The following is a 26,396-nucleotide window of genomic DNA, read 5'->3' on the forward strand; positions in this document are numbered from 1 at the left end:
TACAGAGACAGATTTCCCCTTGTTTTTGAGTCCTCTTGGTTTCTCTAAATACTCTTTGACTCTCCACTTACAATTACATTAATAATAGCATTAAGAGTAATTTAGACAAATGTGGAATGGTAATGGACACTCTTATATAACTAAACCAATTTTTTTTGGTAATGCTTTTAGTTGTGGCCTAATTTGTTCTGACACCATCCAAGCAGGAATGTGAACTTTGAGTCGTGGAGCATTAAAGCAACAATCGTCCTTCCATGTCTTTGTTTTTAACATCAATTTATTTTGTGTCACTTTAAAAAATGAATTTCAATACAAATAATATTAACATTGTGAAACTCATACTGGAGTAATGATGTAGGGGAACTAATTTCCACAGAGCGTAGAAAGTATGAATGGATGAACTATTTAATTAATTAATGAAACAAATACACAACCTCACAGTGGCAAGGCAAGCTTGACCACACAAGAAGTTTCAGATGTGCCTCTTTGCTTAGAGATTACTAGTTATGTAACGGCTATGACGTGCCATCTAATCAATAGAGAATAAAAACAAATAAAAGCTGCAAACTATATTTATTTCAGTCAAATCTCCCATCCAAAATCCTGTCCATTTTCAATTTCCATGGACATAACACTCCCATAGTTATATGATAAAGAACATAGCCACTCGCAATATTTTGCAGCTGTTTGCCTCATTCGATGTGGCAGTATAGGTAAAGACAGGAAACACAGGGAGATCAGGGTATAACATACTGTACAACAAAAGTTCCTGGTCAGAATGGGTCCGGCGTGTTGCAGTTTCATGGTATGTGAGTTAAAAATCAGGATGCCCCTTTGAAGGCAATTCTGCAGAAGAAAATATGGTGCTATTTAAAGGTTGTTCTGAATGTGTCACAATGGAGAACAATCAAATGTCTGTCACGCTCATGCTGACCATTCGGAAGAGATGCCATGCTGGAATGGTCAGCAGCTGCCACTTTCCACCAGTTTTATTGTGCTAATGAGCAAGCAGGCAGGGCAGACTCTTCTGCTTCTGCTTCTACACAGTCCACTGCACGTGGCTCTATCTCACTCTATTCAAGTGGCTCATTATTTCAGTTTTTGTAAGACCCTGACATCACACAACTTCTATAGTCTGCCAAGATCCACAAGAAATCTGTGAGAGAGCTACACAATGCTAAACTGCTAAACAAATGCTATATGGCACCACATTTATTTTTCAGAAAAAACAAATGAAAAATAGATAGATTTTTCCTTATTGTAGGCCCTTGTTGGACCTCCTTACCCTTTTCCCCAGCTTCCATGAGCAATCTGAGAAGACATGCCCACAGGTTGATAGGGCAGCTTCTGTTCTGTTACCCCCTGCAGCAAGAGTTTCTGGAGACGACGATTGATCACAGGTCTCTCACCAATGCCAAAACTGTATGAGGAAATTGCTTTTACCCTAATAGCAGTAGGCATCAAGCCTCTGTTCAACATAAACTGTGAGAAGGACAACAAAGTACAGAAGGCACAGGATAGTGGACCAAGCCTTATTTCCTCATATCATTTGTAATCCTTCCGACATGTTAATAATCTGCCCTGTGGCCTCCTCCAAAACTGAATAGGCATAGATTAACTCTAAAAGGAGGTGGCTAGAGAACAACCAAATCAGATTACCTACCTACCTTTACTTGGCAGTGATTCTACTGTTTTCAGGGTTTTTTGAGCTCCTCTCCCCCTAAACAGCCTGCAAAGGAAACACATTTTGGCTGCTTGTACCAGTGATATCATGCTTTTGATTATGAACTAGACTAACAGGTAATTCGAGAGCTTTGTCTTCATGCTTAGTTCCATCTTCACCACAACAGTCTGGTACAGCTTCAATATCATCGCCAACACAGTACCAATCTCTCTGTAAAATGTATGTTCCATCTTACCTTCACTTTTGAGCAAGTCCTCAGGATACTTGAATTCCTTTACGTGCACCCAACCCAAAGGGAGCCATCCACCATTTTCTTGCATAGTTGAGAGTGTTGACCCTCATCCCGACTGCTTCACACTTGGCTGTAAATCATCCCAGTTCATACTGTAGGTGTGAAACTAACACAACAATTTCATCTGCAAAAGTCTCGAGGTTGCCAAATGGGACACTCTTTAAACCTCAATGTGTCTACAGATTCTGTCCATGAAAATCACAAATAGAATGAGTGATAGGGCACAACTGTGATGGAGCCCAGTGCCCTCTGAAAATACACTAAGTGACTCCACAGTTATAATGGCTTAATGGCTAATGATGAACCCTGTCTCCTAGAAATTGTGCTTCTATGTAACAATATGTGTGGCAAGTCACAAATACATTGACACTTATACATGTCAGTAAAATTTACAGTTTCGCCAAAAGAACTCTCCCTGACCAAAGTACTTTTGCTAAACCCACACTCCAGATGCAAACCTGAGTCTCTGGTGTGACAGTCGTACACTTTCTATGCCCACCATCCACCTGGACAACCTCCTGTTCTTTCCACAGCTGTTAATAAATGTAGCACTTAATTCATTAAAACTAGAATTACTGCCTTGTAGTTGTATTTCTCTGCAACTCAGACTAGATTTAGATTACATCCCTGTTTATCCAGAGTCATATGATATATTAACCATTTGTGTGAAATTTTGTCATAGTTGCTGAATTAAGTCTTGCATAATGGCTAAAAAGTGTTTTGTGAGGTTACACTGACCTTGAGCTTTGACCTTTGATCAGCAAAATCTAATCAGTTCATCCTTAAGTCGAATTGGACATTTGTGCCAAGTTTGAAGGGATTCCCTTGAGGAGCCACCTAATATATTTCCTACCAAAAATGTGTTGTTGCAGTTTAATTGTAGATAAACATGATTTGTAATTGAAAGGGTTTTACCTTCAGTAGCCTCCACTGTACTCCCCCAGCAGACACAGTCATAAATCACAAAACACACACAGTTTTTATCAAAAAGAAACCCTTCAATACACAGAAGTGTTGAACTGATTCATAATATTCTCTCTGTCTTCCCCTTCATATGGCTGTACCTATTCCTCTCTCCTTTTCATGTTTTTCCTTCCTGCTCTTATCTGTCCGTTTCACTGTCTGTATTTTTCCAATTCATTGTCTGTCCATCTATCTGTCTGTTTGCATGTCTCTAACCTGTACTTTAAGTCAATCTGATCATCGCATACCTCTTGTTGACTTGCTCACAACTGTTTGTATCTCATTGTCAGCAAACGAGCAAGCAAAGTCTATTTATATAAAACTTCTCACAGACACCAGTCCCAAAGTCCTTTGCAATCAAAGAAATGAAGTCAAATACAATAAAAGTCAAGAAAACGGAAAAACAACAACAACAATAAAAAAACACTATGATAAGACACCATATAAAATATATTTAAGGAAACAAATAAAGGACATCAAATTGGAGCATAAAATACCCCGTACTACCTAAACGCCTGTCTGAAAAAATTGGTTTTAAGCTGATTTTTGAAATAGTCCACAGACTCCAAAGATCGCAGGCTTAATGGGAGGCTATTTCAAAGTTTGAGAGCTGGAAGGCACAATCGCTCAAGTCTTAAGACAAGTCTAAGGTACACTGGGTAGAGGATCCAAGACTTCCACTCACTGAGAGTAGGTGTAGAAGGTCAGTAATATCCAGTGGAGCCTGGCCAGCTAGAGCTTAAAAGTAAGCTCCAAAATTAAAAAATGGATTCTAAAATTAACCAGCAAGAGGTTAAAAGAGGTGTAATATGTGACCATCGGTTGGATCGTGTTAAAAGCCTGGCGGCAGCATTTTGGACACTGGTAGATTTGTTAACACAAGTAAAAAGAGAGTTACAGTAGTCCAAATGTTTATTAGCACCTCCTTTTCATGTCTTGATACCACAGACCTGAGTTTGGTTTTTTAGGTGAAACATTATCTAGTCAGTGTCCTTTGTGAATCAAAAGTCATGGAGTGGTCAGAAACAACAGCAAGATTATGCAGACTGGATTCACTTGGACGATGAGGACCGTATTTGACATCCAGATCGGTCAGTACAGAGTTCAAGAAAGCTCATTTGGTTTAAATGAGAAATACAACTGAATATCATTAGAGGAAGAAGATATTGCATAAAAACTATTGATAATCTGACCCAGTGGTAGCATGTATATGGAAAATAAAATAGGTCCAAGACCAGTGCCTGAAGGACACCACAGGTCAATGTACTGTAGCAGTGTCTGATACAAAGTCACCTGCAGAGACTAATAAACACTGTGAGGCTTCAACCTGTGGATTAAAATGTGGTGGTTGATCAGAAGCTGTGCTAAGATCCAATAAAACTAAAACATCTGCAGACATTAGAATATTATTTGAGACCTTCAAGAGAGTCATTTCAGTGGAGTACTATTATTCTCCTTGCTCCAATGGGAACATCTGCCTGGTTTGTTTTTCTGTCCTGTCCATTATTCTGACTTTTGGTCTGTTCGCCTGTCTGTATCTTATAGGGCTTTACGGAATACAGTGCAACATCCAATACTCAGGGGCTTCAATTATCTTGCACTCGTGTCCCTGTGAGGACAACTCTGATACAATTGCAATCTCATTGTTGTTCACTTATCAGCTTGTTTTCAGAAACAAGACTGACTCCTTTCCCCTGACAGCTCAGGAAGCTCAGAGTCTAAGATCCTGTTAAAGGCTTACTTTCAAGAGAGAGAAACTACTCTGTCATAATTCTGAGCTTTCTGTTAGTGCATTTCTGTCCCTCCTCTCCTGAGAGTCACACAGGGACATATTAAGTGAATAAGGAAACCAATATGACCTGAGGCAGCACAACATACAGCATGTAATATTCTCTTCACTTCATACTCTGTGGTGTTCTGTTTTGTAGCCTGCAGGGCTTGTCCTGGTAATGATATGCACAACACCCTAATGACTCATTACTCTCCATATTAAACCCGCTTAACCCCTCAGAAAGATGTGTTATATAAGTAGAAGAAAAGAAAAATACAGAAAATCACACTATCCAATGACAAATTTCTGGATGCTAGTTAATCTGCCATGAGTTTGATATCAAATAGGTACATCAATTCCACATTCTAAAAAATGGTCATGCACCTCTTTCTGTTTATCAGACTGAACAATATTAATAAGGTTTTATTGTTTGCATATGTTTGAATCAACTATGAAGCTTTCCTCTCACTCAGTAGTTTACTGTCTCCTTCATTTTGTGTGAGTGTGAGTGTGTGTGCGTGTGTATGTGTGTGCGTGTGTGTGTGTGTGTGAGTGTTTGAAAGATATGTGACTTTGTTTAGCAGCCCCCGGTGAAATGAGTCTACTGTCTGCCTCTTCACATCACTGAAGGATGAGTTGGGCCTAGTCAGGCATGACATTGTGACATGACACAGCTCTTGTCTTTTTCCATTTTACTCAAGTGCTCATTCCAGTTCCTTGTTATTGTTGTTACTTACCGTGAAACTGTAAGCTCTTTTTCCATTGATCAGAATCCCAGGTGAAATAAAGTCAATTTGACAGTTGTGATATGGAGTGGGAGGTTGCCTATATATGGGTTACAAGGCAGTATCTCTGACTTGACACTGGAGAGTGGATAGCTTGTCTTTGCTGTGTTAATACAATGAAGATGCTGCACTCTGAAAGTTTTTGATGAACTTGGATTAAAGATAGAGCGTTATATGAGCTTAGGTTAATTGGATGATTCTTTCCAATTTGTTTGAGTTTTACGTGTACTGACTTTACTTGTGATTTATACTTCTAAAGTTCTGTAGGTACTGTGCTGTATTATGTATTATTTTCATGATGTATTATTTTGTGTGCATTGTTCTTGCTTTTTACTGACGACTGACAAATTGTTTGGTGTTTTGTCAGCTACCAGGGTAGTTATTTAGTTCCTTATTTGCTGTTTGCCTGATTTGTTATCCAAACATCTGTTATTTGAACAGGCATAGACATATATATTTGCTGTGAAAAGTATGTGGTGACATAGTTTAAAGAAAGTATGAATCATTTGTGGATGAGATCAGCACAGCACAGTCTTTCACTGAGAAGGACTGAGCTTGTGTTTTTGGGTCTACTGTTGTGCGGGCTTTTTCCCTACAACTCCCACCAAGACCAGAGCCAGCAATGTCAAAGAATCCCAGGTTCTATGTCCCTGCCTGTGCTGAATAAAAAGGGGGACATCATCCTGGGCGGACTCTTCTCCCTTCATGACATGGTGGTGGAGCCAAGTCTGTCCTTCACCTCTAGGCCTCCCCCCACACAGTGCACCAGGTAAGTTGTTTTTAGCAGGTCTTCAAATTGCTGGAGCTGCTGTTGTAATTAAACAACTGTAATCTCATATGGCACAAATCCTTCTTCCATAGTTCAGTGCATCCATGTTCGTGAGTGACATGAAGCTTAGAATTGTGTTAAAACTAAAATTGCTTCAAACTTCACCCGCTCTCTTCTTCCAGATTTAACTTTAGAACATTCCGTTGGATGCAAACTATGATCTTTGCCATCGAGGAGATCAACAGAGATGGCAGACTCCTTCCCAGCATCACTCTGGGCTATAAGATCTATGATTCATGCAGTACACCCCACCAGGCTCTGAAGGCTGCTATGGAGTTAATGGGGACTGAGAAGGCTTCAGTGGTCGAAGGAGTGACACAAAGTAAAGCTACCTGTCATGGGACTGTACCAGCTGTGATAGGGGACGGAGGCTCCACTCAGTCTCTCGTAGTGGCCCATTTCCTGGGAGTCTTCAATGTGCCACAGGTAGGTTGGTCATAGCTACTGAACAACTGTGTGTCATTTACTGTGTTCAAGCCACTGAGCAGAGTAGAGATAGCAGTGCCACAATATTTTTTGTTGTTACTATCTCTGAGGAGGGTCAGACTCAACAGATTCAATGCAAATTCAACACATGGTGGATTTAGCCTTTGGGTAATGGGAGTTATGTCCACCCCACTGCATTAAGAAAGTTTTAATGTTGGATATTGTAGTTTCATTAAATTACCATATGTGTTTTCTTTCATTCAGATTAGTTATTTCTCCAGCTGTGCCTGTCTCAGTGACAAAAAGGAGTTTCCTGCCTTTTTAAGGACCATGCCCAGTGACTTCTTCCAGGTTAGAGGCAGCAGACAGTTTCAGATTACTCACAATGTGACATAACCTCTCTCTGCAAGCAAAAGAATGTCAACATTTTCTTTTGTGAAACATTGTAAATTACTTTGTCTCTTTCTAGGTAGATGCACTTGTACAACTTGTCAAGCATTTTGGCTGGACTTGGGTGGGTGTGATTGCAGGGGACGATGCCTATGGCCGCAGTGGAGCAAATATCTTTGCTAATAAGGTGGGTTACACACCCATAAATAAAGAATTAAGTCATGATTTAATCAAGCATTTTTCATTTTCATTGTTTAACTTGAACACTGAATTAAGTAATCATGTCTCTTCCCTTTTGCTCTCTTATAGGTTAGAAAGTTAGGTGTTTGTGTTGCCGTCCATGAGATCATCCCTAAGAACCGAGCACTGACTGCAATTTCATCTATTGTCTCCAAGATCCGCTCATCTGGGGCTCGGGTGATTCTAGTGTTTGCTGTGGAACAAGATGCAGCAGTATTGTTTGATGAAGCACTCAGGTATGATCCTTTCAGCTGTTCTTCCACACTATAATGTTTATAACATAATATGTGAATGTCTGATGTGCTTGTCTATGCAAAAATGGCATCTACATATGTCTTGAACTTAGAGAGGGGCTCACTGGGATACAGTGGCTGGCCAGTGAGGCTTGGAGTACAGCTGCTGTCCTCTCCACCCCCAAAAAGTACCACCACATCCTCCAGGGCTCCATGGGATTTGCCATTCGGCAAGCACACATTCCTGGATTGCAAGACTTTCTTCTTCGCTTGCATCCCAGAACCCCAGGCGCCCTTGAAGATCCCTTCCTGATACCTTTCTGGGAAGAGATGTTTCAGTGCAGCCTGGGTTTGCCCTCTGATGGTCAGGAGCATAATGTTCAGGGTAAACCTCCATGCTCTGGAGCAGAAGAGCTGGGGAATGTGACGAATATCTATTCAGATGTGTCACAACTAAGGATTTCTTACAATGTGTATAAGGCTGTGTATGCCCTTGCCCATGCACTCAAGGCTATGAGAGGCTGTGTGAAAGGAAAAGGGCCATTTCCACTGCAGGCCTGTCCAGATACAGACAATTTAAAACCATGGCAGGTATTATCCTATATGTTCTCTAATTCAGTCTAAATTAACAAAAGTTACAGTAATGCTTGCTGTGTCATTATTGAATGATTTTGGTAATTCTAGAGGATCATAAGCACTTTCTTCCCATAGCTGCTCCATTACATAAAACAGGTGGAATTCTCCAACTCATTTGGTGATGAAACCAAGTTTGATGAGAATGGCGACCCTGCAGCCATGTATGACCTAGTTAACTGGCAGCTGAGTCCAAATGGAAAAATGGAGTTTGTTACTATTGGAAAGTTTGATGAGACAACTGGAAAACAAAAACTCCAGATCCAGGAAGGCAACATTGTATGGAATGGCAACCAAACCAAAGTAGGGATCTCAATAGAATACAACAATATTTTGTGAATTGCATTTTGTGCAAGAATATTTTTTCATTATGTGTTTTGACCAGTGTAGTATGTGCTTCCTCTTCTGCATAGGTTCCCTTGTCAGTATGCAGCAGCATTTGTCCCCCCGGTACCCGGAAGGCAATCAGACCTAACTTCCCTATCTGCTGCCATGATTGTGTGGTTTGTACAGCTGGGGAGATTAGCAATCAGACTGGTGAGAAAAGACTACTTGCCTACCCTACGTTTCAGAATCTGACCTATTGTACAGTTGCAGAGGAAAAGCCACAATTTTGCAGCAAAAGCTTTCTTGTCTTTTCTTTAGATGCCATAGAGTGTATGCGCTGCCTTCCAGAGTTCTGGTCCAGTGCTGATAGGACTGTCTGTATCCCCAAAGAGGTGGAGTTCCTCTCCTTTAGCGACACTATGGGCATTACCCTGATGGCAATTTCCCTTATTGGCTCCTTCTGCACCTGCATTGTGGTCTTAATATTCTCCTGTCACAGAACCACCCCCATTGTCAGGGCCAACAACTCTGAGCTGAGCTTCCTGCTGCTTTTCTCCTTGACCCTGTGTTTCCTGTGTTCTTTAACCTTCATCGGCCGGCCTTCTCAGTGGTCCTGCATGCTGCGCCACACTGCATTTGGCATCACCTTTGTTCTCTGTGTCTCTTGTATTCTTGGGAAAACTATAGTGGTGCTAATGGCCTTCAAGGCTACACTTCCAGGCAGAAGTGTCATGAAATGGTTTGGGCCCAAGCAGCAAAAAGCAATCATTATCTGTTGTACACTTGTCCAGGTAAGGATTTCTAACTCTTTATGCACTTTGAAAAGTTAATATTTATTCAAATGTTTGAAAAAAGATATTTCTTTTTATTCAGGTAATCATCTGTACAGCATGGCTGCTTGTTGCTCCCCCATCTCCACGCCATCTGATGCCACGTGAGAGTGCAATTGTCATTCTTTTGTGTGATGAAGGTTCAGGGGTAGCATTTGCTTTGGTTCTGGGCTACATTGGACTCCTGGCCTGTCTCTGCCTAGTCTTGGCCTTCCTGGCAAGGAAACTCCCGGATAACTTCAATGAGGCCAGGCTCATCACCTTCAGTATGCTCATTTTTTGTGCCGTGTGGGTAGCCTTTGTTCCCGCCTACATCAGCTCTCCAGGGAAGTACTCCACAGTCACAGAGGTGTTTGCTATCCTAGCCTCCAGTTATGGACTCCTGGGCTGCATCTTTGCACCAAAATGCTACATAATCCTTCTAAGGCCAGAAAAGAACACTAGGAAACACTTGATGTCCAAAGTTGCCACTGACAAATTTTAGGAGAATATGTTTGTTCAGTACACATTTTATGCATTTCTTCTTCTTGCTCTTTTCTAGTTGAATAAAAAACTCACTGCAATTAAAAGTGTGAACAAAAAGTAAGAAAGTATACGAGTGGTAGTAGAGACAAGGTATATGAAACCAGTTTCATTTTACCACCAGATGGTAGTAGTGTTCTGTCAGTGCTCCCCTTTGTCATTCAATATGTCCCATTAGGAAATGCACAACCATGCTGTCACACACCTTTATTCTTACCAATAACTTTCCCCAATGTCTTTATTTCATTTATTTCATTCACTTTCACTCCTATATAACTATAAATTCTTACCTCTGGTGTAATTAAAGAACTACTTTAACTCCTCTACCCCACCCAGAATTGAAGACTTTCATCACAGTCATAGTCCACAGTTTACAGAAAACATGGAAAACCGTACTTTTCTTGGATCAAGTGGTTTTATTTTTCCAGCTACGTGACACTCCTTTGATACCCTAAGTAGAAATGTGAATGACAGCTCAGTGTGAGATCTGAACGGGAATTGGCAGCAGTGTCCATGCTGATTTGACCTGAGATAGAGTGATGAGGCCCAGGGTCTCTGAGGTATGCTTTGTTGAAATCCCTGCTGTCATTGGTTAATTAAATCCTCGTACTCCAGAGGCCCTTTACATATAAGCATCACGCCTGGCTGTTCCCTACAATAACAAACTAAAACGTCAGACATTTTTCAGGCTCTCCACAGCTGCTCTCAGGCTAGCATTGATTATCCACTGCTGATTGATCTGTTGTTCCTCCTCAGGCAGAGGAATAAATTGGAAGATGGAGAGATGTCGGGTCTCTGACGTCTAACAGGGACAGGCAGGGGAAAAGGTTTTGGGAGATAAACAGCGTTTTATTGACACTGTATTTCTCCATTAACATTTATTATAAGACAGTACAAGACATTGGATTGATTTCCCCTCATACTACACAGTCTCTGTTTCATCTCAGAGAATTATCCTTCAGATCATCACACTTTATGCTTGATTGAATTAAGGAAACCAGAACAGATCATCTTCATTGGAGGGTAAATAATTAATTTGGTTTGAATAAGAAAACACTGCAGTAATATCTTCAATAAAATGAATGGGCCATCAAAGTACAGGCACACAGACATAAAATGAAGCGTGTCATGGCTTTGAAAAATATATTAAATGAGCGAGTGAGTGTAGAGAATATGTCCAGAATTTATAGGAATCCATTCACATAAATACTGACAAAGGATTTGTTGAAACATGACAGCATAGACATAAACACAGGAGGGATAGTGGAATGATGTAATAAGGTCATGACCTTACATTGACCAGATGTTTTCTTTTAATGACAAAAGACATGCAGCAACAGAGGTTAGAGGTATAAAATACTGTGTTATGAATATGAAGTTGTGATATAATATCTCAGGTTGTTAGGAGGTGTTAGCAGTGATTAGGATAGGGGTGGATACGATAAGACAAACACAGTACAATATAATTCTGCAGCCCTGCAGTAAATATCTCCTTGGTGCAGCCTGTAATTTTGGTTTGTTGTGACAAAGTCAGAAATGTTGCTTTATCATAATAGTCTGTTATGAGAAAGTAGTCTGTAGAGCTGCTAAGCAAATATTCTGTTAAGTGTCTCTCAGTTGCCGCTGTTGACAATCCATTTGTGACTTCTACTTGACAACTACACTACTTGAAAGTTTTCCTCCCACTTAATGTTGAAGTGTTTGCCAGTAACACCAGCAAATCACAATCACAAGAGCTGTAATTAACACAATGTGTCAGTTTCGCTCCGACAAGCAGTTATTTTGTGAGTTTTCCAGGCAACATTACTGCTCGTAGTAAAAACAGATCAGAACTCTCTTGCCAGGTCTCAAAAACTGCCAGGTCTCAAAAACTGCAAAAATATGCAAAAATCAATCAATCAATCAAACTTTTCATACCAGTTACTGCAGAAGTGTAAAGTGATTCACAGATGACTGATAAGCCAAAAAAAGACAAATTAAGCTCTTAGCAAAATTTGGAAAAATACAAATAATAAGTGTTTATATAAAACCCTATAAACTATTTCAATGTTTGCCATAATGTTGAACCAATAACTGCATTAGCCTGAAAAAGATTCTCATTTTGTGCCGATGTTGGGTGATTGCATTTTATTGTGTGGTTCACAGTTATCTTCACAGTTATATGACAGTATTAGAGGACATGCTATACAGTACACACCAATGACTCTACATAATCGTTGAATAAGGTCACAGAGTTGAGTGAATGATGCATGTGTTTCTTAATACTATAAACTACATAACAGTCTTTTTATGATGGTGAGGTCTCTTTCACCTTAAACCTGATATTCTGTAAAGGCTTTTCAGGCAGGTAGCTTTTAATCCAACTTTCTTTCATCTATTATCCAGTCAGAGCCAGCGTCATAGAGGACATGGGCACCATAGAAACTGCACCAGAAACTAATGGTCTCTGCCATTATAGCGCCATTCACTGTGGTTGCCTACATTATGTAGTCTAGTGAATGATCAGAAGGTCTCAAAAATCTGTAAAGCTGTACTGATAAAGGCTTTTTTTGAGTCACTGTGCTAATTAGGTGTGAGATCCATGATTAGGTCTTCTAAAATAGGAGGACAGATAAGAAATGTGTTGACAGTATGCCATCAAACATTTCTCACCCTGAATGATATGTGTAAGAGCATCTGATGAGTGAATGTCTGTGATGGGTTGTCAGGGTGGCACCACACTAACTCATGAGTTAACAGTATGATGAAATGTTTATTTTCATATATTTAGACATGCATATGCAGGTATTTTTCTGCTGTACATTCAACAGAAGCATTTATATGCTACATCCAGTTATGCACAGACAACATGAGCACAAAAAAGTGACAGTAATTTAATATCAAGATTTTTTTTTTTCCTTGCTCTATTGACCTATCTGGCCATCATGTGTTTTTTGGTGTTTTTCTCAGGCCTCAGAAGAATAATAAAACATTTTGGGGCAAAGATGCAGAACAGAAGGCCATAACTTGAGGCCAGGATGGCAAAAATCTCCACTGCAACAGTATACTTCCCAGGCGAGCTAATGTAAGCAGGTACAAAGGCCACCCAGACAGCACAGAAGATCAGCATGCTGAAGGTGATCAGTTTGGCTTCATTGAAGTTGTCAGGAAGTTTCCTTGCTAGGAAGGCCAGGACGAGGCAGACACAGGCCAACAGGCCAATGTAGCCCAGAGCAAGTGAGAAACCCACCACAGAGCCAGTGGCACATTCAAGAATGATCTTGGGTCCTCTGTTGACCATGATGTCTCTTTCTGCAGGCCTAGGAGGAGCCAGGGTCAGCCACAGCACACAAATCAGCACCTGGGTCAGAAAAAGGAAAGGAATGTATAACCTGATGCAGACATCACACTTGAAAATGTAAATTATGAAAAGACAGCAGTCTGCAACCTGCAAGACCTTGAACAAGTCACCAAATCTCTACTTGACCCAGTGCTTATATGGAGGTCTGAAACACAGGATATCATACAAGAATCCCTAGGCCTACAGGAATCAATAACATTAGAGCTGATATGTGTTAAAAACAGGATCACCTGTACAAGGGTGCAGGTGGAGATGCCCAACCTCTGCTGAGCAGGACCAACATAACGCATAAGGTTTTTCCCTGGCAGTGTGCAGCGAAAGGCCACCAGGACTACCACAGTGCGGCTCAGCAGGCAGGAGATACACAACACAAAGCTGATTCCAAGCAGTGTATGTCTCAACATACAGGACCAAGTCACTGGCTTTCCAATGAAAGCCAACGCACACAAGAAGCACAACTTGAGTGACAACAGGAGCATGAAGCTCACTTCTGAGTTGTTGGCTCGCACCTTAAAGCAGGAGAGGGATTTTAAAGTAAGGGGACATAGGGAGAGATTACAGCATGGTGTGTGTGCATATATATACACACAATGAAACAACAATTTAATACTCTCAATGTGATTAAGCATCATCTCGGATGCTGCTTTACTTTACCAGTGGTGTGTGTCGGTGGTATAGGAACGTGGCAAATGTGGCAGCTGTCAGTGCTGCTCCAACACCTGAGACAATACAGAGGACGACTCCCATGGTGTCATTGTAAGAAAGGAAATCCACCTGCTGGGGTATGCAGAGTGTGTGGTTTGAGTTGGACCAGAAATGCTCAGGACAGTGAGTGCACTCCAGTGATCCTATTAAGAGAGAGAGATTACATGAGAATGGAAGCTAGCGGATGTGTTTCAACCCAATGTTCATAACCCCCTTAAAATATAGAGAGCACTGGACAATACTAGCCACAAGCAGAGATTTGGACATTTTTGCTTGTCTTGCAAAGAACTCACAAACACACAAGAAGACAAATACTCCTTGATGTTTGCAAAAATTCTATGCACACTTTCCTCAAAAGGCTGTTTAATTTCCCATGCAACACAGCATCCTTAAATAATCACTGGATTTAGTTTTTAAAACCCTTAATTATTACTGAAGAGCATAAACAGTATTAAGAGGCTTCAATTTGGTCTTAGTTTGTTCTGGTTTTAATACAAAAAAATACCTTTTGCGTGCAAATGCCAACTTGATTGTAATACGATAAATTTAAGGGGTTTTGATTTGTAAAACTTTTAATCTCAATCTCAATGTCAACAAAACATAAAACAAAACAGACCACAGCCTTCATAGAGTTGTTAGACAATGTGTGGTCACACATTATTAATGCATATCATTATTCTGGAAGTGATTGCTTACATGCATTGGAATAAAAACTCAAAACTACCTGGTTTGCTGCTAATTTCACCCCCAGCACAAGGCAGACAGTCAAAGCAGCATTCAGGTCTACCTTTCTGCACGGCTTTCCTTGTACCAGGAGGACAAGGACTGCTACACACAGACACAGGCACCTAGGATCAGGGACACAATGAGATATCAGAAGCAGAGACACTCACAAAAGAGACTTATGATGACAAAAAGCATTAAAAAATAGACACCTTATGTCTGCTGCCTCCTCCCCAAACCACTCTGTCCATGTCAATGTGAAGATCTGACCCCTGAGAGGACACAAAATGACCAACAGTGACAAACTCGATTGTCCCTTGAGCTGTCACATGCCAGTTGATAATATCATATGAAGCAGGCGGGTCTCCACTCTCGTCAAAGTTCATCCATTCCTTCAAATGTGTTGTAAAGTTCACTTTTCGCAGGTAGTGGGCTATCTGAGAAAGAAAAGGGTTGTTTTATATCACTTCTGAAAATGATAACATTTGTGACATCTGAAGAATATAGGATTTCATTTACTTGTACAGGCTGCAGCCTCAAGACATCGGGACACTGGCCTTCCAGGAAGGGACCTTTCCCAGGTTCACAGGCCAGCATGTCTTTTATTGCATAAGCAATAGCGTACACAGCCTTGTAGACATTATATGTGATTCTTAGCTGAGATACATCAGTGTACAAAGACTCCCCAATGCCTAGACGTGACTCAGAGAATAGATAAGAAAATAAATAAATACATTTCAATTTCAGACACAGATATTGCAAAAGAAATGAAATATTGAAAAAAAAAGTTTGATGTTTCAAATGATAGAAAGATTTTGTATCTTTTTCTGTCAGTTTTGTTCACCTATGACCTCTGAGCCTGAGCACAATGTCCCTCCCAGGCCAGCACTAAAAGAACATCCAAACAGTGTTTCCCAGAGTTCCCTTGAGAAAGGGTCAGAGTTGGGTGAAGTCGGGCTGGGATTAATGCGTGCCAGAAAGTCTCCTAGTCCAGGGATATCAATCTTCCGTACAGCAAATCCTATTGTCCCGGCCAATGAGGGAATGTTGCGAGGAGCTGAGACAGAACCATAGGTAACCCAAGCATCATTAGCAATCCACTGCTTATCTGTTACATTGTTGTGGACCACTTCTTCAAACAAAGCCTGAAAAAGAGATAAGAAGCAGTCTAGTCTCTAGTTTTCATAATATCTCTATGTCTAAATAATGTGAAAATTACAGCTCAAAGCTTTATAACCTTTGCATCCTGATCTATAAGAAATGTTGCCACAACTCTGGCAGTGGATTTCTGGATGGTATCAACAATTCTTTGCATTGTCATCTTTGAATAGACCTTGGAATGAAAAATAGAGATATTAAGAATCAAAGAGTGAACTGTATGCGATAAGACAGACACAAATAGTACAAGAGAAAATGAAGAAGACACTTTGAAAATTAGGCACTACAGTACCCTTGGAATCACTACATGGTAGGCAACACACACTTCAGTTCCCTGGAGGGCATCCATTAACATCTGAATCCCAGATCTGCCAAAATCATCATCCACAGACACAAGCCCCACCCAGGTCCACCCCATCAGGCGCAGCAACTCAGCCATGGCCCACGCTTGTGCAGCATCGCTGGGCATTGTGCGGAAGAAGAGCGGATACTTCCTCTTATCACTCAAACACACACAGGAGGCTGCATAGCTCACCTGAAGAAGAATAAGAGTGCGTATTACACAGTTCAAGGTAGACAAGGAGACAGGAAGATAGTTAAAAAAAAAACAACAATTGACTGTGAGTATGAAAAACAGAGGTAGACAGATAAGTTGACTCATAAAGTAGTCCAGGAGAGAAACTTTATCCTCTGCATTTCACCCATCTTGACTATCTAGGTGCAGTGAGCAACTCCTATGCAGTGCCCAAGGAACAGCTCCATTTTTTTAAGGCTGATGCTTTTGTCCAAGGCAATTGCAAGAACATCCATAATACTAACACTCATGTCTTTGATTTGGAAGAATACAGGAGCAGCAAGACGAGACCTTCATTAACTCAGAGGGAACTTGCAAAGTTAAACCTATTAGGAACCCATGAGCTTCTTCCTGTGAGACAGTAGTGTAACACTGTGCAATCCAAACACAAATGTGAAAGAGGAAGAGAGACATATGGCACTGTAACACAGCATTAGATGCAATTAAATAAATACAAAACTAACAGGCACATGGAACATTATTATGTTTGCAGCACATCACCTATCCTTACCATGGGTATATCAAACACCCGAAGAGTGTTTGCCACAACAATTGAGGATGACGTGCGTACATCACCAACAATAACTGGCACGGCAGGGACAGATCCACATTCTGTGTTTGCCAGATGGACTTCCTGTCCAGTTACCATAGCCATGGCTGATAACAGAGTGGTACTCTCTGCCAAGCAGGTATCAGCTGCCAGATAGCCAAGAGTGAAGTTGGGCAGGAGATCTGAGTCATTGTTAATTTCCTCCACTGCAAAGATCATGACCTGAAGCCAGCGATAAGCACGCTGGTTAAAACTGCACACAGAAAAATAACACCCGGAAAGATGAACATCAGAAATCAAGACATGATATGTGACAGTGTATTAAAAATCAGCCTAGTTCAGCTTAAAATGTTCAAGAAAAGAAAATATTCAGTTCTCCAGAATCTTACATTTCACAGGAAGCATTAATCTTCTTACGCCCAAAATCCAGCTCAGGCTGTGGTGCCTTCAGATGAACAGGGAACAGCCCCCCGATCACTACGTCTCCTGCCTTGTAAACACTACCTGGGATATACTCTACCATCAGCTGGCAGGGCTCCTCTCCATAAATGCCCGGGATCGTCCCAGCAAGGCAGCAGAGGAGCAGAGTACAGATATGCATAATCTGGAAGATTATTATGAAGCACCAAGTAAATACAGCATTGATTAGTTAACATGACACGTAAGTGTATAAATACAGTCTGATAAAAGTGATGAACTTAGAAAGAGGCTTTGGTAATCATTCATTGTCTGTTAATGACACAGAGAGCAAACCAACAGTTATTCAACATATTTTGCAAATAAGTGTCACAGTCAGATTTATGCTCAAAACACTAACTCATACCTCAACTCAGAAACACTGACAGATTAAAACACTGAGCAACTCTGAGCAAAAGTGGTTGTGGGTCATTTCTTGCCACACCAAAGGAAGGAAGAGGGAGACGATGCATCTGATATACAGAAATCACTGCCACCAGGGAGGGGAATCAGATTCTGTCTTAGCATGATGAGAAAATTACTTTGTTATTGAAGGGGGTAAACACAAGGTACAGCAATTTGGAGTTAACACAGTAATGGAGGAAAACCCAGGTGTTTCACTCAGATCGCCAGGGATAGCTGCTTCAAAATAGATGATGCAATGTAATTTCTCTTATCTCAATATGAGACACTGTCTCTTATGGTATAAGCAACTGCTTTTCTCTCGTGTCTGCACTTATTTTGAAAGATAATACAAAACACATGAGTGTATTTTGGTTTTTTCGATGGCCATGACATTCTTCAGTGATTGTAGGGGTTGGCCAATTCCATGTCATCCATCCAATCTATTTGACCCCATATCTCTCAGATTTCACCACACTGATGATGGGCTATATGTGGGCATGTGAGGGTTCTTGTGTAGATGTACAATTAGCAGGAGGAATGGATTAGAGGGGCCTATTAAAGATGAGAGGGGGTTAGCTGGAGAGAGCTGTCATTTTCAGGATCAGGCCCTCTCAGTGACAAGTGCTCATCCAATTACACCATGAGTGTTTCTCTCTTTTTCATTTTTTTTTCTCCCTTCCTGTCACTCTTTCTGTGCTCTCCAATTTCTAGACCAGCTGATCTCTCTCTTCCTCTCGCCGCTCTTCCCCTTCAGCCTTTGTTGGTGCTTAAGGAGTCTCCAGTAATTACTACTCCTCTCCGTCTGACTGCCCTCTTCATTGCCTTCAGAAAATTGAGTTTTGGAAATATACTATTCAACTGGAATACTACTATTCTATATATTTTGGGGAAAAGATTTATTTGCTTTCTTGTTGAGTTATATGAGAACATTAATAACACATGTTTTGACTCACTGGAGTCAAAAGCTGTTAAGCTAATCTTAGCACAAAAAGACAGGAAACAGTGGGAAACAGCTAGCCTAGTTAGCTAGTGTGGTTTTATAGGTAACTGAAACTTGTTTTTAGACTATGGTTTTTGTACGGATTAAACAAGTGTGATTTTAGTGTGCTTGTGAGGTGCTGGTAGGTGGATTTCATTACTGTTGAACAGAGTCAGTTTAGTGATTCCCTCTGTTTCCTGCCTTTGCATTAAGCTAACTGGCTGCTGGCAATAACCACCTATGAGTGTGGTATCAATCCTCTCATCTCATTCTCAGCAAGAAAGTGAATTATCATATTTTTTTCAGTACTGCTAACAATTCCTGTAAAGTTTATGCATGGTTTTTCTTTAGTTACTAATCATGGCCAAGGTCTATCTCCAGTGTTTACAATTCCCAGAGCTCGACTGAAAATTAAGGGAGACCAAACATTTGCTGTCCTGCTCTAAAACTTTGGAATAATTTACCCTTTTATATTCAATTATACTCATTTACTTCTGTAATATTTCAGTTTAATAAATTCCATTGTTTTTGTTTGTTAATATCCTGCTTGTGCTTTTATTGTAAAGCACTTTGTAAGTTTTGTTCAAAATAAACCTTTAGTTACTTACCTAGTAAATACAAAACACAAGTGCTGTTGCACTAGTTCACATAAGACAGTTCAGCCATACCATCATGAACATGAATTTTAATCAAATATTGTTCACTAAAATTGATTTCATTTATTTCTTCATAACTATGATATTGACCCAAATGACCTATTGAGCTAAATGAAAAAGAGGCAGAATACACTCTAGAGACAAAGTTGTCAGCCCCAGTTGCAGCATCTCTCCCAGGGGGATACAGGAAGAAGAGCTCTGGGTCCAGCGCAGCTGGGACCAGGTCCATAGAGAAAAGTATGTGATGGGAATGGCCTCACCTCCAAAAGATGAATGAACAATTTAAGTTTCTGTCAGTAATATAATGCTTTTTGTGAATGCTGAGGAGAAGGGAACAGGCTAAAGATAGATGGGACCATTGTAGGGCTAAGAATGGATTTAATTCCAAGTCCACCAGATTTGTTCCACCCTGCCCTGCCGGATGCCAACATCAACTCTTCACAGCACGGAGCCTGGCATTGCACCCATCACAACAAAAAGATTAAAGAGCAGATAGGTGCCATGAACAAGAGAGGTAAGAAACCCACATTCTCAGGAGACATAAAATAAGCCAGAGTTGAATGTAATAAATCTTTCCACACCCTCCCAACACTATGTTATTGTTTCTATATTTGTCTTTCTAGTTATGCGTCCAACAGCTTCATCCCACAAACTCTTCCCTGCTCTGCTGATAGTTGGATGGATTGTCGGCTGCACAGCAGTTGTCTACTTTGTCTTCATTTTTGCTTGGGTACATGATTCCATCTTTAAAGTATGTGAAATGCATGTATATACATGTATCAATGTATGAGCAAACAATAGGTGCGTCTTTCACATATAAAGAAGGGTCTGTATATGCCTGAATGGATGAATCGCCTTAAAGGAAACACACTCCTAAAGAAATTTGAATGGAATTTTTGTCGTGCTAGTGGGGTGGCTCTGGTGATGGCAATAGATGCTGGTCTGTCAGTCTGACAGTGAGTCCACCCCTTTGATCCAGACTGAAATATCACAGCAACTACTGAACAGGTTAAGAGGAGGTTGACATTTGTATGGACATTCATGTCTCCCTCAGAATGAAATACCTTTAATGATGCCTTAGTTTTTCATTTAAACTGTCAGATGTCAAATGTCAGACCTCTTTAATTTCATTGAAGTGCATGTGCATTCCACCTTAATTTACATCCTCCATTCAGTCAATCAGTACAGTAAGGGTGAAAAACACAGAAAAGGTAGGAAGAAAAAAAAGAAAGGCAGGTAAATACTGTTCATCTGCTCATCTTTCAAAATTCACCAGGCAGGCTGCAGCCTTTGCCTGTGTGTTTGTTCTACAAATCGATTTTGATTTTCTTTCTTCGACAGAAACGAGGCGTGCAAGGAAGGAACTGAATTAGAATGAAGGGAAGAGAAGATCATCTCTATGTTATGATATTCATTATCTATTGGATACTTACAGTAGCTATTTGGCCAGATGTTGAAATGCTGGAATAAAGTTGAGCAATGGATTGCAACTGATCTCTGCCTTGGTCTAGGGGTAAAGTTTGCTTTGACGTGAGTAACTGTCTGTCCTGTTGTAAATGAATCCAATAAACATATTTCTGTGGTTTCCTCTTCAGTTTAATAGATCGTATAATCTTCTCTACACGTCTCTGATTGAAATCCGTTAACTTTACAATCAAATACACCCAGCTTTTTCTCTGTATGTGTTTGCATATCTGTGTCCTCTGTGAATTCATGTCACACAGCTGGGCATCAAAACTATTGGGTGCTAGGAATGGCAATGTCGTTGCCATGGCTACCACAAGTCTGTCTTTTTTATTTTGAGTATTCCCACATTCTCATAGGATGTGAAGAGAAAAACAATGGAAAGAAAATTGGCTGGGGCGCTGCACTTTCTTGTTCACTTTTAATTGTTATGTGCAGAGATGGCCTTGGGGAATGTTTTGCTAATTTGTTTTATCAAAAGTAAGCATTTGATGAACTTTTTAACTTTTGGCACAATACTGAACTTAAGATGAAAGCTGAATTAAGCACAACCTCAAATATGTCATCCAGTATTTGGATTTCAGCTAGAAGCTATCAAACAACTCCTGTTTGCCTGACATGTCAGCTCATAAGCTGCCATTACAACTGAGCCTCCAAATCTGTAATAGTAGCGCTGTCAGCTAAAGAGCATTTTGAAGTCTGCATTTAATAACAGGGAATTAGATTGTCTGGTTGTTACTGCAGATTGTGCCACATCCACTTTCCACTAAGCAGGAGGTGTAAGCCTTATAAGCCTGCACTGGCCAAATAAGCCTATAGACTTTGTGTCATGTTGAACATGTGCACCAGATGTGAACATCAGTATGACAGGGTAATGAGGCAGTGATGGAAACTTTCTGTACCACAGCAATGCATTACGGTTAGCAGAAACACACGCCAGATGCATAAACACTTGCACACACATGTTCTTGCAGGAAAATGAGATAGCACACACAGTCACTCATACACATGCACATACAGTGTGTATTAAACACACACACACACAACTTTGCAGGAATTCAGTATCATCAGCTTGTTTGTAACTAGTACCATGACTACGTGTTTATGTCGTTAACATGTCTGTTTTCTTTGGAAAGAGCCGAACACAGCCGCCATTTGTCAGGAGACAAACACCCTTCCCAGCTCTCGCAGCCAGCCTTAGTTTGGCATTTCTGTCCTTAAATGGATCATTATGCAGGTACACCACATGTTACTGTGTAAAGCAGCGTGCCAGGTGTGATACATTAACACTGCCTGTTTACTATTTAGATTGGTGAAAATATGGAAAATGTGCAATTATTACTCAAAAAAGCCAGATGTTCCGTCTTAAAATGAGGCAAATGTTTAAACCATGCTGAACAACAACAAATTGTAGTAATGTAGTAGTAATAATAAATGTAATCTCTGCTCAGTTACAGCTTAAATAGTTTTAATTCGAAGCAACAGCAGTAGCATGATTAGCAGCAGCAGGAAGCCTAGGACCAACCTGGCTTAAAGTAGGTTGTTCCAAAGCCAAGAGGTGTTGAGGCTATAGCCAGATCTCATTTAAACTGGTTTTTGCATGTTCTGCATGTGAATTTGATGCTGCTCACTTACTCATAGGGAATTCCCAAGTGTTTTATAACAGATTCAGGCCAAATCCAGTAGTGCTTTAAAAGAAATCAATAAAACCTGAAAATAAATTCAGATACTGAATTCCAATTGGAGGAAGGTGATCTTGTGTAATTACTGAGCTGCTACATTTTGAACGAGCTAAAGATATGAAAGCGTCAAGTTGATGTGAGCATTAAAGGGAGTCCAAACTTGCAGAGATAAAAAAAAAAAACCATTGCATGAGTCTCTTTAAAAAGCTTAATTCTTTTAAACATCTGACAATTTATACCTCTATGATATACTTGCCATTTCAGTGTATATTGTATCATGATGCAAGACCCAGTGAGCCCATCCAAATGCAAGCTATAGCAAAAGGAAGCCTGTAACAAAGAGAAGGCCCACAGAGTACTGCATGTCCAAAAAGAAGTGAAATTTTTCATTGTGACAGAAAATCTGTTATATCAGCTGAACCAATTAAGTCCCGTGACCTTCATGCCGGTCCCGAACTTGAAGTAGTTCATTAGAATTGCATAGTCTAGAGTGTCACGGACTGCACTGAGATGTAAAAGTAATGAAACTGATCTTTCAACTGTCTGCTAATAAAAGAGGATCAATTGTTACTTTAATGACAGCCGTCTCTATAAGACAGCCATCATCAAGACTGGGTTTCCAGATAAATGTTGTTTTGATTAATTAAAACTATTTTCTGGCTTGAAATGAGTTCTGAAATACTTGGATTATAGCTGTAACTGTCGGGACTTGGAAGATTAATGTTCATTTTAGTGGGGGAGAGAGGCTGAAATATGCTGAATGAATGAAAAACAAAGGGTAAGTAAGTTTTGCACGAGCCTGGTTAAAATGTGAGGAAAAAGTTAGCTGTCGGTACCAGAACCTGTGTCTTTAAGTACATTTGCGCAAGTGAAATGTAATGCAGAAATCAACAGGTTTATATTTGCTACTTGAAGGGATAAAATAACCTGTAATCCTTGTGGATGTTATATTTTTGGTGTTAGTAAACTTTTGTCTCGTTTTAGGTCAATCATCACAGCTCTGCTCAGCCAAACAGCATGGATATGTTGAACAACCACAGGATGTCGCTGTTTTGCATTAATTAGACAGTGAGCAAATATCCTTTGTGTGATCTCAAACAGGACATATAAGGTGTATATTCACAGATAGAAAAAGTTAAATTTGAAATTTCTAGAACAAGTGAAAGAGAGGTAATGGAAACATTTCAAACTCGTCACTGTGATATTTGTTTCTTGAACGGGCGTATGGTTCCTTGTCTGTTCAATCTTTGAGTCTCACTGTTTTGTTTGTGGTGTCATTACTTTGCCAGTGTACAGCATGCCATTAGGTGTGCAGTGTGTCATTTCTGTCAAATACACAAAGCCTTGCCACATGTCAAAAAAGACACATTAAAAGGTTCACTGTTTTCTGCCGGTTCACTCATTTAATACAGGCAACATGTTTTTAAATAAAGGAACTCACTTACTTTATGTAATAAATCAAGAGCACCAGTAAGAGTGAGACCCCCAAAGGGGCAAAGGACAGAATGATTCATTTTCTTTTATACCAATGTCTGAAAGAGTACTGGTATTAAAGCTATGGCAATTAAAACTTTTATACAAAATTCAGCCTCGGAACAGGTGGTTATCAGTGCCCTTTCACAAGGGGAGCACCATGAGAGCGCACTTTAAAATAAGAGCCTTTTCAAATCATGTGTGCAACAGTACGGTGCCCACTCTAATTACCTGAAACACTTTATCACTCATGATCCTAATGCATAGTTTGCATGTGTGTGCATACACGTGCACACATTTTGTGCACGTGTTCTCTAAGGTGTGCATGCAGTGTGTGCATGTGTGCACACCTTCGCACACACCTCAGACACAGTACACTGCCCCAACCACTGCCACACACACACTGTTAGGCATTCCTGAGGCTGCATGCCCGCTCCCCCCACACACACACATACCACTGGACCCACTGTAAGGGTCACCCAAAGGGCACATGAAGGAAAACTGAGCCATTTTATGACCAGAGGGCAACAGAGAGGAGCAAAACTTTGAATTGAGAGCAAAGACAAAGGACAGTTTAACATAGGTGACTTTCTGAAAATGGTCTTCAAGATAAAGATTTTAAAGTGCAGAGGTGTTAATTGTGTTTTTTTCCACAGGCATATATATTTTCAATCACGTCACTTTTCTTATTCTTTTAAGTTTAAAAGTTACAAACATCCCCCAGGCTCTGTGTTACTTTAGCATAAAACATCAGCAGGCTATAGTGTTCACAGTGCAAAACACTTCAGTCTCCCAGGAACATGCTGAGGTGTTGTAATGTTAGCTGTGATGTTAGATAGCATAACTGCTAATGACAGGGAGGGTGAGAGCACGAGGAAAGTGGGTGGTGTGAACCTTACATGCCAAAGTGCTACCAGCCAGTGAGAGCAAAAGGGGAAACAAGGCAGTAAGTAAGCAATTGCAACTGATATTCAGCTGAAAACAGTATCTGAATGAGAGGTGGAAATGTGTTGACACACAGCCACACAGCCTTGTTTATATACTTTTAGTGCAATTGAAATAAAGTAATAGTACCAAATGCACATTTGGGAAAACTTTAAGAAATGCAGTCTCTCATTGATTTTTAAAGCCAACCTATTCGACTCTGACGCGTTGGTGACATTTTGTGGAATGTGGAGCAAATGCCGTTGGTCAGCCCCACCAATCAGAGCATTCTTACAAGAACTGTTTATTGAAACAATGCGGCATAAACCACTAATAGGTAGACGTTTGTGTATTGTGGTAACATCTTTTAAAAGTAAGGAAATAAATAGAATAAAGGTCATGAACGTCCCAACTTTACTTTTGTGTATTTGCACAAGTGTGTGTTGGCTCTGGCCCCTGCTATGCTCCCCCATTCCTCAAGATATTTTTGACACTTGGCTTCAAAGTTTGGCCACATTTTTGCTGCTCTGACCTGGCACCTCTGTCCTATACATCCTGTGTGTTATAATTCTCTTTGGCTCTCTCTTTTACCTCCAAACTTGTGAAGTATTTTTCTTCCTGTTCATCCTCAACTGTTCGCATCTCCAGTTTCAGCCAGGGAACAAGCCATTCCTGTGCCAGGAAATGTGTTTGCTGGTTCATTGCAGCATGGGGTATATTTGCCAGTCGGCAGTTTGGGAGCAGCCATAAAGATATTGCACATTCATTTGTTTGCATCTGCGCATATTAGCCCCTACTCCCCCAATGCTTATAGGTCCAATTAGTGGGTAAAGAGTTTGGGCTATTGCTGCACTTAAATTAACTTTTTTTCCCTCTCTATGGGAATTACTAAATTAAACCCTCCATATTACTAATACCCCCTCAAGTCTACAATACTGTATGAGTGTTACACAAAGTAGGAATGTCTTTATAGTTTAACCTTCTTTTAAAACCATCACAGGCTGCATTCTAAAAGTAAAAGGCAAAATGAAAATGCTGCTGAGTTTCTGCTTTGATGTAGAAAGCACACACACACACACAAACACACACACACACAAAAAAAAACCAAAAAAAACCATTAAGTCAAGTCATCAAGTCAGCACCAGCAAGATATTTTGTACACTTACATTGTTATGCAGTGAACAGTTTTAGTTCAACATTAAAAATGGAAGGATGGTTTCTCATTTTGAGGCTGTCTGCCAACACTAAAAAACCTACACTGAATGTAACATTTCATCAAATTTAAGGATGTGTATATATATATTGAAGCCACATGCTAAAACAGCACATACACACAAATACACACGCAAACCTTGTAGGACAAGTCACCTGCAGACTCAGTG

General features: G+C 40.3%; 2 protein-coding genes across 2 annotated transcripts; one reads left to right on the forward strand and one right to left on the reverse strand.

Moving 5' to 3' along the window:
• Nucleotides 1–6,124: 6,124 nt before the first annotated feature.
• Nucleotides 6,125–9,985, forward strand: LOC139632077 (extracellular calcium-sensing receptor-like). The gene is made up of 10 exons (XM_071496819.1): nt 6,125–6,264; nt 6,447–6,750; nt 7,015–7,101; nt 7,220–7,327; nt 7,450–7,616; nt 7,727–8,204; nt 8,325–8,549; nt 8,660–8,783; nt 8,892–9,364; nt 9,447–9,985. The coding sequence occupies exons 1-10, from the start codon at nt 6,140–6,142 to the stop codon at nt 9,885–9,887; spliced, it is 2,532 nt and encodes an 843-aa protein (XP_071352920.1). The 5' UTR covers nt 6,125–6,139; the 3' UTR covers nt 9,888–9,985.
• Nucleotides 9,986–12,712: 2,727 nt separating this feature from the next.
• LOC139632076 (extracellular calcium-sensing receptor-like) lies at nt 12,713–17,074 on the reverse strand. Its single transcript, XM_071496818.1, has 10 exons — nt 16,937–17,074; nt 16,144–16,386; nt 15,949–16,026; nt 15,538–15,859; nt 15,213–15,385; nt 14,906–15,130; nt 14,695–14,818; nt 13,920–14,113; nt 13,496–13,774; nt 12,713–13,265 (listed from the first exon to the last, which is right to left on the reverse strand). Exons 1-10 carry the CDS (start codon nt 17,072–17,074, stop codon nt 12,837–12,839), a joined length of 2,205 nt encoding a protein of 734 aa, XP_071352919.1. The 3' UTR covers nt 12,713–12,836.
• Nucleotides 17,075–26,396: the final 9,322 nt, after the last annotated feature.

This window comes from Trachinotus anak, unplaced genomic scaffold (genome assembly GCF_046630095.1).
Source record: "Trachinotus anak isolate AG129_WGS33_773 ecotype Australia unplaced genomic scaffold, CSIRO_AGI_Tana_v1 ptg000014l, whole genome shotgun sequence".
NCBI classification, from domain to species: domain Eukaryota; kingdom Metazoa; phylum Chordata; class Actinopteri; order Carangiformes; family Carangidae; genus Trachinotus; species Trachinotus anak.

Bases quoted from the DNA above. Each gene is read 5' to 3' on its own strand.
- LOC139632077 (XM_071496819.1), top strand. From the start codon at position 6,140: ATGTCCCTGCCTGTGCTGAATAAAAAGGGGGACATCATCCTGGGCGGA. The intron at 6,751-7,014 runs GTAGGTTGGTCA...TCTTTCATTCAG, and splicing joins GAGTCTTCAATGTGCCACAG to ATTAGTTATTTCTCCAGCTG. The intron at 7,617-7,726 runs GTATGATCCTTT...TCTTGAACTTAG, and splicing joins TTGTTTGATGAAGCACTCAG to AGAGGGGCTCACTGGGATAC.
- LOC139632076 (XM_071496818.1), bottom strand. From the start codon at position 17,074: ATGGTAACTGGACAGGAAGTCCATCTGGCAAACACAGAATGTGGATCT. The intron at 15,386-15,537 runs GTGAACAAAACT...AGTCACGTCTAG, and splicing joins CTCAGGCTCAGAGGTCATAG to GCATTGGGGAGTCTTTGTAC. The intron at 13,266-13,495 runs GTGATCCTGTTT...TTTCTGACCCAG, and splicing joins CCACCTGCACCCTTGTACAG to GTGCTGATTTGTGTGCTGTG.